Source organism: Trachypithecus francoisi, unplaced genomic scaffold (genome assembly GCF_009764315.1).
Source record: "Trachypithecus francoisi isolate TF-2019V2 unplaced genomic scaffold, Tfra_2.0 Lachesis_group16, whole genome shotgun sequence".
Taxonomy (NCBI): domain Eukaryota; kingdom Metazoa; phylum Chordata; class Mammalia; order Primates; family Cercopithecidae; genus Trachypithecus; species Trachypithecus francoisi.
The window spans coordinates 38,120,411-38,135,293 of record NW_022681461.1 but is presented as its reverse complement, the minus strand read 5'-3'; the positions used below and the strand labels follow the sequence as shown (position 1 = coordinate 38,135,293).

Below are 14,883 nucleotides of genomic sequence, written 5' to 3'. Positions count from 1 at the left end.
CTCACTCACTATCATAACAGCAGCATAGGAGAAACCACCCCATCATTCAGTCACCTCCCACCAGGTCCCTCCTTTGACACATGAGGATTACAGTTTGAGATGAGATTTGGATGGGGACACACAGCCAAATTATTATCAACTACCATTATCTTTTAAATTAATAATATGCTTAATGTGATAGTTTTTGTGTTTTTATGCCCACCTAGGTGTTCAATAAATGAAAAGAGGAAGGAGAGAAAAACACAATTGTTTCATTTATTCGTATATTTAAGAATTATACATAGCTTACTTCTAAAATACTGAAGTAGCTTTTAGATTATTCCAGTGCAGAAGCACATGAAAACATTTAGAAATGAAAAAAAAAAAAAAAAACAGTTTATCTAAAAGAAGTGGAAGGAAGAACTTTTTTATGAAAGATCTTTACACTCAAGCACTAAATTTGGCTGAAATTTAACTAAATTTAACTAAATTTGGCTAAATTTGGCTCTAAGTTTTATAAGCACCAGTTTAAAGATAGAAATCTGTAGTGTTTCATATTTTTATTTTCTAATGGCAGGAAGATTAAACTATCTAAGAAACAAAATTTTTTTGTAAACCTAATTCAACCAAAATGTGAGTCTTTGACAATTGTGAGAATCCTTGTATTTAGAATGCTAAATGAAAAACACTCATCCTGGCTAATACGGTGAAACCCCGTCTCTACTAAAAAATGCAAAAAAACTAGCTGGGCGAGGTGGCGGGCGCCTGTAGTCCCAGCTACTCGGGAGGCCGAGGCAGGAGAATGGCGTAAACCTGGGAGGCGGAGCTTGTGGTGAGCCGAGATCCGGCCACTGCACTCCAGCCTGGGGGACAGAGCGAGACTCCGTCTCAAAAAAAAAAGAAAAGAAAAACACTGATGCCTTCAGTCGCAATTTATTGAAAAATATAGAAGCAATGTTTAAGTAGACAGACCATATCTTTATTTTTTTATATTACCAGTGGACAGAATATGACATTGAATCATAACTCAGTGAAGGTAATATTATCAGAGGGGCAATTGAGTTACTGTGAGCTGGGGACTCCACTTTCAAAAGCTCTGATTTGATTTAGTGACGGAACTCGGAAAATCTAGATGAATGGGACATGGATATATTAGAATAGTTGTTCCCACTCTGTTTGACTAACTTTTTTACATGAAGATGTTTCCAAGAATCTTCCATAATAGTTTTACTTTTAATACTTGTTTATTGAGAAGATATCTAGTGATGTAATGACTGCCTGCCAAGATCAGTAAGCTAAAAAAAACCCTCCAAAATAGCACAATGATTTGATCTGTTCTATAGGCTTCATTAAAAAGGCCAGTGGATATTAGTGGACACCTGCCAAAAACAGTGATGTTTGTTCTGATGTAATTTATGCTGAGCTGCTCTTTTTTCTTGTTACTGACTAAAGAATTCTTAGGACGATTGCTAGGACGATAACCATTATGAAATACAAAATTTAAGGATATGATTATTTGCACTGCAATTTTTCTCCTCCAACCTTATGAAAATTTAGTGATCAATAATATGTAGGCATTGACGTACATTTTAATTACAAATACACAGATATGTACATTTTGATGTCTTCTGTGTCTAAAAGATACTCATTTAATTTTATTATCTTTAATTCTGTGACATTCACATTCCTATTTTTATTTGAAACTGGATTCCAAAAGAACAGTATTTAGGATCAAAGTGAGGTTAAGAGAGAAGTCTCACTTTTGATTTTATCTAATATGAGTCACGCAGATGGATATAAGTGAAGGATTGATGTAAATTTGTATATTTCTGTTAATACAGAAAATGAGAATATGATCTGTCTGTTTTATAGTGAGAGAGTTTTTCTCCTTGATTGTGAATATTAGTACAGTTGACTGTGTTGAGTAATCTTTAAATGGTTTTAAATATGAAAAGGCTTTCGTTGTTATGATTATTTTCTGAAATACGGGTCAGTCTTCCCAGTTCTCCATAGCTCTGACTTCTGGCATTACAAAGTCACTTGCAACTAATTTACCTTGAAAATATGGGAAATATATGGCCATTGACAAGCGAAGTATTTAAGCTAGAAAAATAATTTCATTATTAGAAAACACATTCAGGAAGGAAAAAAGAACATCCTATAGTTTTCTTATCAAGGTAATTATACCAAAAGCATAGGGTAACTATATTTTATAGAAGAAGTGCAAATAAAACTCTGATTAAAAAAAGTTAAATCTCAAACCTAGTGCATTAAATGTTGCTTGATGTTCATGCTAATCTTAAATCCTAATATGTGTCTTTTTTCTGAACTTTCTTTAGAAAGCATGTCTGACCTCTTAATTACATCTATTCATTTAATAGATTCTTGAAAATCATCTGACTGATATGGATATATGCCTTCAAAAGATAAAGAATTATATATATATATTTATCAAATACTAATGACTAGTATCAACTTTAAACATTTTAGAGATGTTAATGCTATTACAAATTCTGGGCATTGCAAAAGTGTTAAAATATAAGCTATGACATTTAGAGACAAAGTCTCTTAGGTTTCCAGAACTTTATAAATCATTTCATTAGTGTGTGTCAACAGGGCTATACAAGCAAACTAGAAAAAGACTGCTTTCTAATAACCAAAATGATGAGTCCAATTTAAATGCTTTTTCTGAATAGTTTTAGCAATGATTAAAGGAGCACTGGATATAAATACAACTATAATAAAATTTAACTTTTTCTCATTTATATTTAATGACTGTTGAGAGTAAGATTTGTGCTGATGCTTGTGTATTAAGTCCTTATTTTGTCAATGATGTATTTGTGGCATTTACACATCAGACTCTTTGTTTAGAATTTTGTTTTGTTTTACTACCATTATAATTCTGGCTGTCGGTTTTATTGTTATTATCATTTATCAACATGCTAGATACACACAGTTTAAAACACGTACCTTATTAAAATACTAGATATTTTAGCAATCGTGGGTTTTCTAGTATCTTTGGTCATATTTCATATTTATACTATAGCAAGATGAAACTGTTGTTTAGTAGTGTAATATGTGTCAACCTTTCTTTAGAGATAATCTCTAAATTTTATTCAAATATTAATTTCTTCTAAGATATCAGCATTTCAGATAATGTGGAGGTTTCGCTTTTGTTAGTCTCTTTTTTTATCCCTTTTCTTTGAGCTGCTTTCACATATTTATATAGAGTATAATTATAGTAATACTCAAGTACTTAATATGTATCCGTGGGATTATAATCTTATTTTAGGGACTTGATAGCTCATATTTCTATTTACTTGTGAACATTAAATAAGTAATCAAGAGGAAGGACATACCTTTACAGTATATAATGACTTCTTAAATATAATATTAAAGAAAAAAATTTGCTTAGTTTATTTCTGCTTTCCATGTCCTATTGTAAATTTGGCTTATGGTCAATATCATCTCTCTCCTTTGAATATGAAGTAACTGCTTGAAGGTCTGTATATGTTGTTTTTATTTGCCCATCATTTTCCCAGAATCTCACATTTTCTTATAAAATTTATGTTCAGTTAATCAACGAAGGAAATGTTACAACACAGAAAAGCTCTTGAATAAAATAAAAATAAAATAAGATATACATAGACAAAGGACTGGTAAGTGAAGGTAAAAAAATGATACCAGTGAGAAAGTGTGGTGTGTAATGATTACAAGAGCATAAAATATCTATGTGTAAGAAGGCGAGGCACAGTGGCTCACACCCATACTCTCAGTGCTTTGGGTGGCCGAGGTGGAAGGATTTCTTGAGCCCGGGAACTTCAGACAACCTGGGGCAGCATATTGAGACCTTGTCTGTACAAAAAAATTAAAAAGTTAGCCAGGTATTTTGGCACATGCCTGTAGTCTCAGCTACTCAGGGGTCTGAGGCAGAAGGAGCACATGAGACTTGGAGGTCAAAGCTGTAGTGAACCATGATTGCGCCATTGCACTCCAGACTGGGTGATACAGTAAGACCTTGTCTCAAAACTAACTAAGTAAATCAATAAAATGTAGGTAAATATTTACATTTATACATTCGTATATATAAATATAAACATGTATAGAGAGAAAACATTAATAGTAATGTGAAATGGGACCTCTGTAGACACAATATTTGGTATAAAAATTCAATTGACATATAATGAAAGTACTCCCGTATCTCAAGTGTTACAGAGAAAACAAATATGACAGTCTGTAGCCCCTAAAGTGTTTTCTTATATACATATATTATGCTTATTAGGACCAATATGTTGGGAATTTAAAAATACGTTCATTTTATACCTTTTTTAAAAATTCCTTTGCATCCTCAGCTTCATGGTGGTGGGTTCAAATATGACAAAATGCCCTGAGGAAGTGATGTTATTAGGTACACCCTCCATTCCCGAGGAAGTGTGGGTAGTAAACCCTTAAGCCATTGATGAGTCTGGAGCCTGAGATCATGAAAGGTTAGTTTAGAACCCTGGCCCATATGCTGAATCTAGCCTGTAGACACATTTTTGCCCCATAGAGTGCTTTTAAAATTCAATTAATTTTCATTAATAAAGAATGGAAAGGTTTTACCTGGAAGGTTCATGATCAAATTCTGTGAAGAAAATCTGAAGCTGGGACAAGAGTGGGCCCACATTTCACAAGGCAGCAGCCTGCTGTCACTGAGCATGGCCTGCGGTTCCTCTTCAGGTGGGGGGCACGCTCCACTGGGCCCCGGACGCCATATGGCCTTCCCACTCTTCTAAATTACTTGACACTTCTAAGCATTTGTGTTCGCATCACATGTTTATTTTGTACATTATTATTTGTTTATTTTAGAGACAGGTTCTCACTCTGTCATCCAGGGGTGGTTTGCAGTGGCTCAGCCATTGCTCACTGTAGCCTCACCCTCCCGGGCTCAAGTGATCCTCTAACCTCAGCCTCCCAAGCAGCTGGGACTACAGGCATGCTCCACCATGCCCAACTAATTTTTTTAAGTTTTACTATTTTGTAGAGACAGAGTTTTGCTGTGTTGCCTAGACTGGTCTCGAACCCCTGACTTCAAGCCATCCTCCCAACTTGGCCTCCCAAAGCGCTGGGATTACAGATGTGAGTTACCATACCTAAGCCTGTTCCACAAGTTTAAAATCTAATACATGAAGTTACCCTCCAAACCATTTCAAAAGAAGGATAAGGAAAGAACAGGAGAGAACCCCCTGTACGTTAGATGAAGACGCTTAGCATCAAGTTGTCTAGCCAACTCTTAGCTTTGTGCAAGAATAAAAAGGACAGTGTATTCTCTGAGATGTGGTTGTGTCTACTTAAGTCATTATTTAGAGGGAAGGGGCTCTTAATAGAAACAAACAGAATTACATGATCAGACGAAGCTTGTGTCACTAAACAAGAATGAAATATTGAGACCAACTGGGAATTTCCTCAAGACAAATTAAAAGCAAAAAGTAAACAGTTTAAGTAAGAAAAAGTTAATTAGGTTTCCAAGATGTTTTCAATCAATGTCAATTTATTATTAGCATTAGGCAGGGAGGAAATGCATAACAAGCAATTATTATCCTGAGAGTAGCCCTTCAATGTTTTCTGTCTTTCTAATTCTTGACCATACTGTACTCCGGTTTGGTTTGAGTCAGGACCTAACACAGACTTTCTTGTTTCCCAGGAAATCGGGAGAAAGAAAGAAGCAAATAAAACTAGGAAAAAATCAGTGACTGCATACATAGGCATATGTGTGCACTTTTAGCCTGAGAAACCCTTTCATCATGTGAATATTAGATCCTATCATAATTTTCCCATCTATCTGATCACTCTTGTTTCCATTGTTGCTCCTGCCAGTGCTTTCAGTATTTCCCTTTTAGAAATAATGCATTTTCCATTTGCTTTGCAATTTGCCTCTTTGTGTTTTGTTCCCCTCTGTCCCTCTGCCTCTTGCTTCTCGATGTTTTATATTCTTTTGCCTTTCAATCTAAATGATTGTGTTAGGTCACCCACTGGGCAGGTACTGGGGAAAAAATATGATACTCTGTTTAGAAAGTAAGTTCCCAGAGGCATCAAATCAATGAGACTCTCAAGGCCTGTGATTTTTAAAAAGAGAGAGAGAAAAGATGATGAAGGCAACTAGAAATAGGAAGCACTGATTATTTGTGACCTTAAGCATCAGTCTGAACATGTATTCCTGTACGCGCACACACACACACACACACACACACACACACACACAGGCTGACTTACCAGAGGAATAAAATTATCATTAGGGATTCTACAAATCATTCTTGAAGACTGCTTTAACAGAGGGCATTTTTAAAAGCCATACTGCAGAGACATAACTATAACAGAAAAGGAAAGCAATACATTTTCTCCAAAGGCTTCTTTTCAACTACAAATTACACTGTATTATATGTGTTTTAAAATGTTTTTGCTGAAGTTGCCACTTTAGATGTTTTAAAGCACACTTCAGATGTTTTTTTTACTTCTCTGCTGTGGAGTATTATTGTTTTCTTTTTTTCTTTAAATATAAGTGGAATTCTCATTTAAACCTGAGGGACTGTAAACATATATTCAGCCATAGCGCATTGAGACATGCCATAATATCAAGGGTAATGATCAAAATATTTTACAATTGGGAAAGCATGGGCACTTACCAATCGAGCAGGAGGTGGCCAAGAACAATGTACTATTAGATGTGCCAGTGACACCCTGACTCAGCCTTGTGTGTAAGGGATAGAGGGGAACTGATAGGCTCAGGTGTGGACTAGGACGTTTAGGTTAGTAATTATTCTAGTATATTTGAGTAAGGTGTTTTAAATCAAATAGACTTTCCGTTCTTTATTACAGCTGATAAACAGCTCTTCCAGACTGTCTATCAAATAGATTACGTAGCTAACAGAATTATAGATAATCTCTTTAAGTTACCATATTTCTGATAAGTAGTATTCTATAAACTTCTTAATTTTAGTAGTAGTTCAGCTTCGTAGCACTAGAGGGGATATTTTGTTTGTATTAGGTGTAGTGTATTAAATAATTTAACATAGTTTAGAGATTAGAAGTAATTATTTGTAAGTGATAGAGTTTTGTTTTGTTTTGTTTTTCCTTTTTTACACCTCTTTTTCAAAATATGGGCTGGTAAGACAAAATGCTAAGTGATTCTGTTTGCCTGTAGGTTTTGTTATTGGAGTAAAGGTAGGATCTTATAAGTTTAATTGGAAATAATTTTTAATGTTACATGTAGTGCTAGAGAGTAAGTTCCTACTCAGTTGTAAATAACAATACTTTTAGGTATTTAGCACTTACGCTTTTGGCAATGTTTCAAATGTTTTATTTAAATTATATTATTTATTACTAACAACCATATCATGAAGTAAAGAATTTTTTCCTTAAAATTGAATTCAGAGGCCAATATACTTTATACTTGTTAGTTCTACTATATCTTGTGTAGACTTTCTACTACTCCAGAGCAGGATTTATAACATTGTACTTGCCCTGTGTACAAAGAGGTTAACTTGGACAATGAAAGGAGCTTGTTTTCCACTAAGCTGGTACATGTGTACAGATTTCGAAAGGTTTAAACAGTTACACTACTGAAAGAACTTTGTGAATACTCGTGGTGATTGTGAATTCAATCCTTTGCCTCCCTGTTTTTAGTACCAGGGCAGCCACTAAACTTCAAAGCAGAACCTGAGTCTGAAACAAGTATTCTGCTCTCTTGGACACCTCCACGCTCAGATACCATTGCCAACTATGAGCTGGTCTACAAAGATGGGGAGCATGGAGAGGAGGTAAGACTATAGTGCTTCTCACCCTGGGAATATTCCTTACGTTGGGTCACTTCTTTATTTTTGTATATTTGCTCACATTCTTTGTCAAATAGCTATTGAGGACCTTGATGGAAAAGATTTACTACTTAAAAGAGGAACTTGACCACCCCCCCACCCCCCAATCCAAAACAACAGCAACAAAAACAGCAGAGTGGTTATTTGGAGGCTTTGGGGAAAAACAAAACAAAATAATTCTTGCTCCTATTGGAATGTGCTTCTGACAGAGCTCCAAGTTCCATAGATGTATCAGGTTATAGAAGAATAAATACTCAGTGAGACTTGGCGACTGTCTTTCTCTTCTACATGAAAGTATTTAAGTCACTGTGGGGACAGGTAACTACATTAGCTCTATATGTTAATGAAAGTCCTTGGCTAGATGAACTAGTCCTTGGCTAGATGAATCTTGCTATGAAGATTTCCCATAGCAAATGTTAATTTGTTTGCTATAAAGTATTTGGTATGAAGGTGAGTGTATATAACATTTGAGTATGCTGTGCAAATAAAATAACAGATAGTAGAAGGCATGGCAATTGTTGATCTGTCATTGAAAAGAGAAATGAAAACCAATATAATGAACTCATTAATAGCACTGTTCTAATGCGTCTAATTTTTATAGTAGCACTGGAGCTAGCCTTTCTTATTAATCTATTTCACATATAATACAATGGAGGCATGGAGAAAAAGTTAAATAATTTGCTCGAAATCTAACACTAGTGGATGGCAGAGCTGGGATTTGAGTCTAGGCAATCAAGTTCCAGAATCTGTGTTGTTAATGGTTAGGGTCTACTGCTTCTTGAGTGCAGCTTGAATACATTATAGAAATCGATATTAAGATACATCTAACATTTTCAAAATGAGAATACATAATAGTAATAAATATGTTTCTTTCATTATTGTGAAATCCAATGGGGAACATTAGGACAAAAGGGGTTAATGGGACTATATTTGAGAACTCCACTCATATATTCATTTTATTATGCCTCTTAGCATTTTTTATCTGAAAAAAAAATCTTCATGAAGCGAAACAGTCCCTGAGTTCTAATAAAGAATATCTTTTAAAAAACTCACATACTAAATGAACTACTATCAATTAACTTGTAGTACATAATTTTGGATATTGTAATAAATTAATATGTTCTTGTAAACTATTTTATTCCATCTGTTTGAATTGAGCAGAATCTCAAAAGAATAGGTTTTAAATGCAGTGCTTTTAGATATAGCTAACAAAGCCAATATAAATTTAGATTTAGCTAACAAAGCCAATAAAAAAAAAACACTTAAAAAGTTATATACTTGAAATGCAGGTATGACTTAAAGTGTTCAGGATACAACTTGAGCAATTGGTGTTTTCTATAAGGCTTAAATCAGCTTTGAATTATTTTAAACCTTCATTACCGCCACCAAACTAAAATACATGCATACATACACACCTACACACATACATACAAAGAGTAAAGGAGAATTGTGATGCTTGAATGTTGGCTCACCTACTATGCTCTACAATTGCTTAGTGAGGGAATTCCTTTATTTCTTATTTGGTGGATCCGAAATTTCTGAAAACTTTTGTATTTGTAAGCCAGAATACCCTACGGATGGTTTCTCTAGTTTTATATTTGAATTCCTCTTCATCTCCTTTTTTTTTTTTTTTTTTTTTTGAGATGGAGTCTGGCTCCTCTCGTCCAGGCTGGAGTGCAATCTGTGCTCACTGCAAGCTCCACCTCCTGGGTTCACGCCATTCTCCTGTCTCAGCCTCCCCAGTAGCTGGAACTATAGGCACCCACCACCACACCTGGCTAATTTTTTGTTTTTTAATAGAGACGGGATTTCACTGTGTTAGCCAGGATGGCATTTGATTAACAGTGGCATTTGATTAACGAAATCGTATTTCAAAAGTCCACAAAAGTTTGTGAATTTATTTATTTATTTATTTTTCTGGCTGTGGGTTTCTATATTCACAAAGAAAGGAAAGTTTTCAGTTATTTTAGATCAACCTAGGGTAGTAATGTGGTTTCCGATAAATTGTTCAACTTTCTTTAGTAACTAAACGTGATTTTTATCCCATCAAAACCTGGGCAATTTCAAATCTCTTTTATAACAACCTCTTGTAAATTGTATACTGGTTACTGTTGCCTCTTCTGGTCATATTTTCTTTGCCTCCAATTGAGATTTCAGAAGGTCATGGGAGATGAGTAGACATCTGTTCAATTAAAAATGCACATGTTGGGCAGATTCCACTACTAGGGGCAGGTGTCAGTTTCTGTTGTGATGTGTGTCACAGCAACATACACGCATTTAAGGGCAGAACATACTCATGGGTGTTGGCCTCTCAGTCTTCCTCTTATCTGATGTATTTGGCTAACTGTGTCATCATTAAAAAGATCTCTGACTTCCCTTCTTCCAGTTACCTTTGTAGAAACTTGCCTTTTAAACTGATATTTTCATTATATAATTTCCTTAGTATAGCGCTGGATAATACTCACTATTGACTCCTTTGGTGATATTTTGATGAGATTATAATCCTGATGATAGAAATCTGATAGTCCAGACAGTGTGATTAAAAAGTATTTGCACGAATCTTACTGAAGATGACCACATTCTCTTATTGCTTCCAGCAACGAATTACCATTGAGCCAGGGACATCATATAGGCTGCAAGGACTGAAACCAAACAGCTTATACTATTTCCGTCTGGCTGCACGCTCCCCTCAAGGCCTGGGTGCTTCTACTGCAGAAATATCAGCTAGAACCATGCAGTCAAGTAGGTGTCTCTCTTTGCTTACTTTCTGCCTTTTTATTTCCTCTGGTAGATGTTGCTAGCTTTCACCTTCACCAACAAGCAAACCTGCTAATATGCTTAATAGTTAGTAGTCTCTAGGTTAGTATGCATCACACTTCACAGATGAAAGTGTAACTGTAACTTATTTTGGTCTCACACTTGATCCAAATAACAGATCCCACTTTCCCACATTGAAAGACTTTTAAAGAAGGTGGTAGACCTCCATGGGTGAAAAGTGGGTGAAAGGAGTTAGATCAAGCCCTGTTTAATGAATTATAAGGCTTTAAAGCAAAATTCACATTGAGAACCCTGCAAAATAATCATAGGAGGGCTTGGCAAATGAAAGAGACTGCAAAAGACAAAAAAAAAAGACTTTATTTTTTTAAGCACACAGGCTTTAGCTTTGTAAACAAACAAGTCCTTATTTCATGTAGTTGTTTCTACTAAGAAGAGCTCAGCTCTGATGACTTGTTTCTTATTAACTCTGTGTGTAGTACATGTGGAAATTTGGAACATTAACAGAAAATCTGTATCTGGACAAATTTAGAAACAATGGAATAATGGCAAACATATTTGCAGTTCTAAATTGTATTTTGTTTCCTCCCGTTCAATTTCTTTTTGGAACTGTTACCCTTAAGCATAGCTGTGTTTATCACAATGGGGGTTAATTGTGCCCAGGGCAGATTGTTTTGCATAAAGTATTATATAGGAGATCGTTTTTGATGGAAAGTTCGGTGGCTTATAGTACTATTAATTGCTTTTTATTAGTAAGTGTCTACAATTCATTGATAAAAATACTATTTACCTTGAATTGAAGAGTTTTGTTGAGTTATTTTAGATTTCTTTGTATGACATTTTGTCTTTGCTTTTTGACATAGCGAATTATACAATAGATATCTATAATAGAAATACATTGAATTTTGTCAAGAAGATGCTCTCTCTGTTGACCTCATATTTAGACCTATCAGCAAACCTGATATTTATGTTTTAAAAGATTAATTTCCTTCCATATAAATAAGCAAGTTTTCCACCATTTCATTTTCTATAGAAACTTGAAAACTTTCAGGGTTTTTTTGATAGTAAAATGTATATTTTTCCCTCTTAAAGCATGATTGTTCACATGAAAATGATTAGGATCCTATTTAATCTGTTAGTGATTATCGTTTATTCCCATAAAATTTTCTTTCATTTAAAGGCATAAGCATGTAAATTAATACATTCCCTGTATGTCTGCTTTGAATTCCAGCCAGGCTAATAAACAGTATTGTAGAAAATAATTTCTTAAAACCAAGCATTTAGTTAAGAGAAATGTTACAGGCTTCAATACTGTATTTCACATGGTTTACAAACCTCACTTTTTAACATGCACGTACAAACTGAATAGACTTTTTATAAGCACATCAAACGCTTATCTATTCCTTATTTTATTAAAGTAAAATTTTCAAATGGTGTTTAATATATTCTCACAAAATAGGAAGTCTGAAGATAGCCCTAGTGAAAACCAAATCAGCTTTTTAAAAAGAATTACAAATGAGTCCTTGCTGTTACATGAACAACTCAATTCATTATGAATAATGATAATGCATATAAAATAGTTTTATAATTTGAGGTATAAGAACCCCTAGTCAGAATCAATAAAAATGAGATTCTAGTGGTTTTGCAAATCTTACTCCAAATTTACAAGGCTCTCCGATGAGGATTCCTTTTTTGTCAATACAGAGAGCTTTTATTTTGATTGACTGTAATAATGAACACAAGGCACGTAAATTAAGAAAGACTGATAATCCCCTGAACAATTGGATACACCTGGCACTCCATAATATTAAGACTTACAAAGTCTAGGGAAATCCCCAAACTACACATTCAAATATAAAACATAGGATTGCTTTATTCACTGTACCATATACATTACTTTAAAAATATATGTGTGTGTATATGGATTTGTATTATCTTTGCCCACTTGTTTGTTCTTCTTTAGGAACATACGTTATTAAGTTTTAAATAATAGTAGTAATTGTGCTGTCTTTTATTGGTTTTTAATTTTTTAAAATCATAATGTTTGGTTAATTTGATGGAAAATAATTGCTCAGAAAGTGACTCGTTTAATTTAGAATGGGCAGTAAGAAAGTATATCTTTTAACTCTAATATAAACCCTATGTTGTATGAATATGTACAAAATGAAAGAAATTTTGCACATAAGTTATATCTTTTCCAGTTGATACTTGGGTTTGAAAAAAACAGTTCTTTTTAATGACTGTGTTATTGACATTTTGTAAGGGATAAATGATTATTATTGATTTTACCAAATTTTGCTGGTGGGGTCTAATTCTTCACTAGCAATGGTGTCTCAAGAAGAGTTATAATTAAAAAGCTGAAAGCTGACATAGGGTAAGTACAAGTTACAGTCAGAATCAACAAGCCTGACATTACCCTCGGGTAGGTAAACCTTGGACTCTGCATTTTCATCCTTTATTGATTCTGCATGCTCACTGTGTATGGGCTACGATCAATGTTAACTTAACATTTTTTTATTATTATTAAAACTGGTCAGGCAAACTCAGTTTTTCAGATAGAGTGAACCCTCTTAGGTTTGTTGTTGACTTACTTATTTTTAATTGGAACTGGTAGAAGGGCATTAGCAGTTATTGTAACTTTTCACACTTAAGAAGCCTTTCGCAAATGAGTACTGTATGTAAACCATCCTCATTCTAGAATATAGAAGGGAAAGCTTGGAAACAACATCTGTGAAGCACCATCAGACCCTCAAGTAAATGCTAGCACTATCTGCAACTTTTTTGAAGCTGGGTAGTCAGTATAGTGGGGGTGGGAGATACTGAGGGATTGGTTTAGAAGAGGAATTTATATCGCAGGTAGGTAATTTTATTTGAGGCTCCATTATCTTGAGGTCTCATTTTCACATATTCCCCCCACCCCATTATTTAACAATTATTTTTGGTCATTAATTCATTTTTTTGGTTTATTCATATTACTAAGCCAAGGTACATAATTTGTCATTAGAATTTAAGTTTCATAGCCTTATTTTTGTTTTGTCCTTATTGTTCGTTTATTTATTTTTGCCTTTTCTTTTGTTTTATCATTTTCTTTTTCAACCACTCCTGTCCTTTCACTTAAATCCTCCTTTAACTCACTACCAAAATAAGAGCCGTCAGCTCCTCCTCAAGACATTAGTTGTACCAGCCCAAGTTCCACTAGTATTTTGGTAAGTTGGCAACCTCCACCAGTGGAAAAACAGAATGGCATTATCACTGAATACTCCATCAAGTATACTGCAGTGGATGGGGAAGATGACAAGCCTCACGAGATTTTGGGAATTCCTTCGGACACTACCAAATACCTTTTGGAACAACTGGAAAAATGGACTGAATACCGGATCACTGTGACGGCCCATACAGATGTCGGCCCTGGCCCTGAGAGCTTGTCCGTGTTGATTCGAACCGATGAAGATGGTATGTTGCCTCCGCTACGTCAGTTTGCACCCTTCTGACACAGTCTTGGTCTGCTGTCTTTCAATAGGCTAACAGTAATCTTTTTTCTCTGCTCATCTTTTTACCCAGCATTGCGGTTGCTTTAGTATTTTTGACAAAGTCTTGTCTTTGCTGCAGCCTGGCCTTTTTTTTTTTCCTTCTTCTTTTAAATCTCAATGCAGTAATTTGCTTCTCTTTAAAAGGACTGTTGGCTCCTATGGTCTTGCAATCCAGCCCGTCTCTGTACCTCCATCTAAAGTCTTCTGTGTTTTTCTTGGCTTTTTGTAGTCACTTCTTTTACATTTTGAAGTTAACTTTTCAAAACTACCTTCTTTTTGTTGCCTTTTTGTCTTACATATTTCAGAAACATTGATGCTCAACATTCAATTTTTGGCATCTTTTGTATGGAATACCTTTGATATGAGAAAAAAGAGAAGATAATCCATATAATCAAGAATCTTTTTATTCTGCTGTTTAAAAAGAAACCTTTAAAAAAACACACAACAATCAACAGCCGGTTTTTGTTATTATTTCAATGCTATACCTCTTTGTGCTTTAATGCTTTGAACCTCAAAGCATCTTCCTTGGCTTTTGTACATTTTTTACATGTTTTTCTATTTCTCTGATACTCTTTTTTTCTTCCATTTTTTTTGCATCGGTCATGTTTTTTGATCTTTTCTTAAAAGGTAGAGCAGATTGGTTAAGCATTTTCATTGGTTGAAAATGTTCGTATTCTTCAAAGGAAACATAGTGGGTTTACCCATTTTTTGAAAAAGAAACCTAAGTAAAGAAAATGCAGAAAATGCTC

General features: G+C 34.6%; 1 protein-coding gene across 36 annotated transcripts in view; it reads left to right on the top strand.

Annotated features, from left to right (window-relative positions):
- PTPRD (protein tyrosine phosphatase receptor type D) overlaps nt 1-14,883 on the top strand; it is a 550,040-nt gene that overhangs the window by 345,675 nt on the left and 189,482 nt on the right. For 21 of the 36 annotated variants that reach the window (XM_033237350.1, XM_033237336.1, XM_033237333.1 and 18 more), the window contains 3 exons: nt 7,642-7,775; nt 10,427-10,571; nt 13,752-14,057. In XM_033237350.1, the coding sequence (XP_033093241.1) occupies nt 7,642-7,775; nt 10,427-10,571; nt 13,752-14,057 (585 nt within the window). The remainder of the gene's footprint in view (nt 1-7,641; nt 7,776-10,426; nt 10,572-13,751; nt 14,058-14,883) is intronic. The other 15 variants (XM_033237354.1, XM_033237352.1, XM_033237341.1 and 12 more) reach the window with 1 other exon arrangement.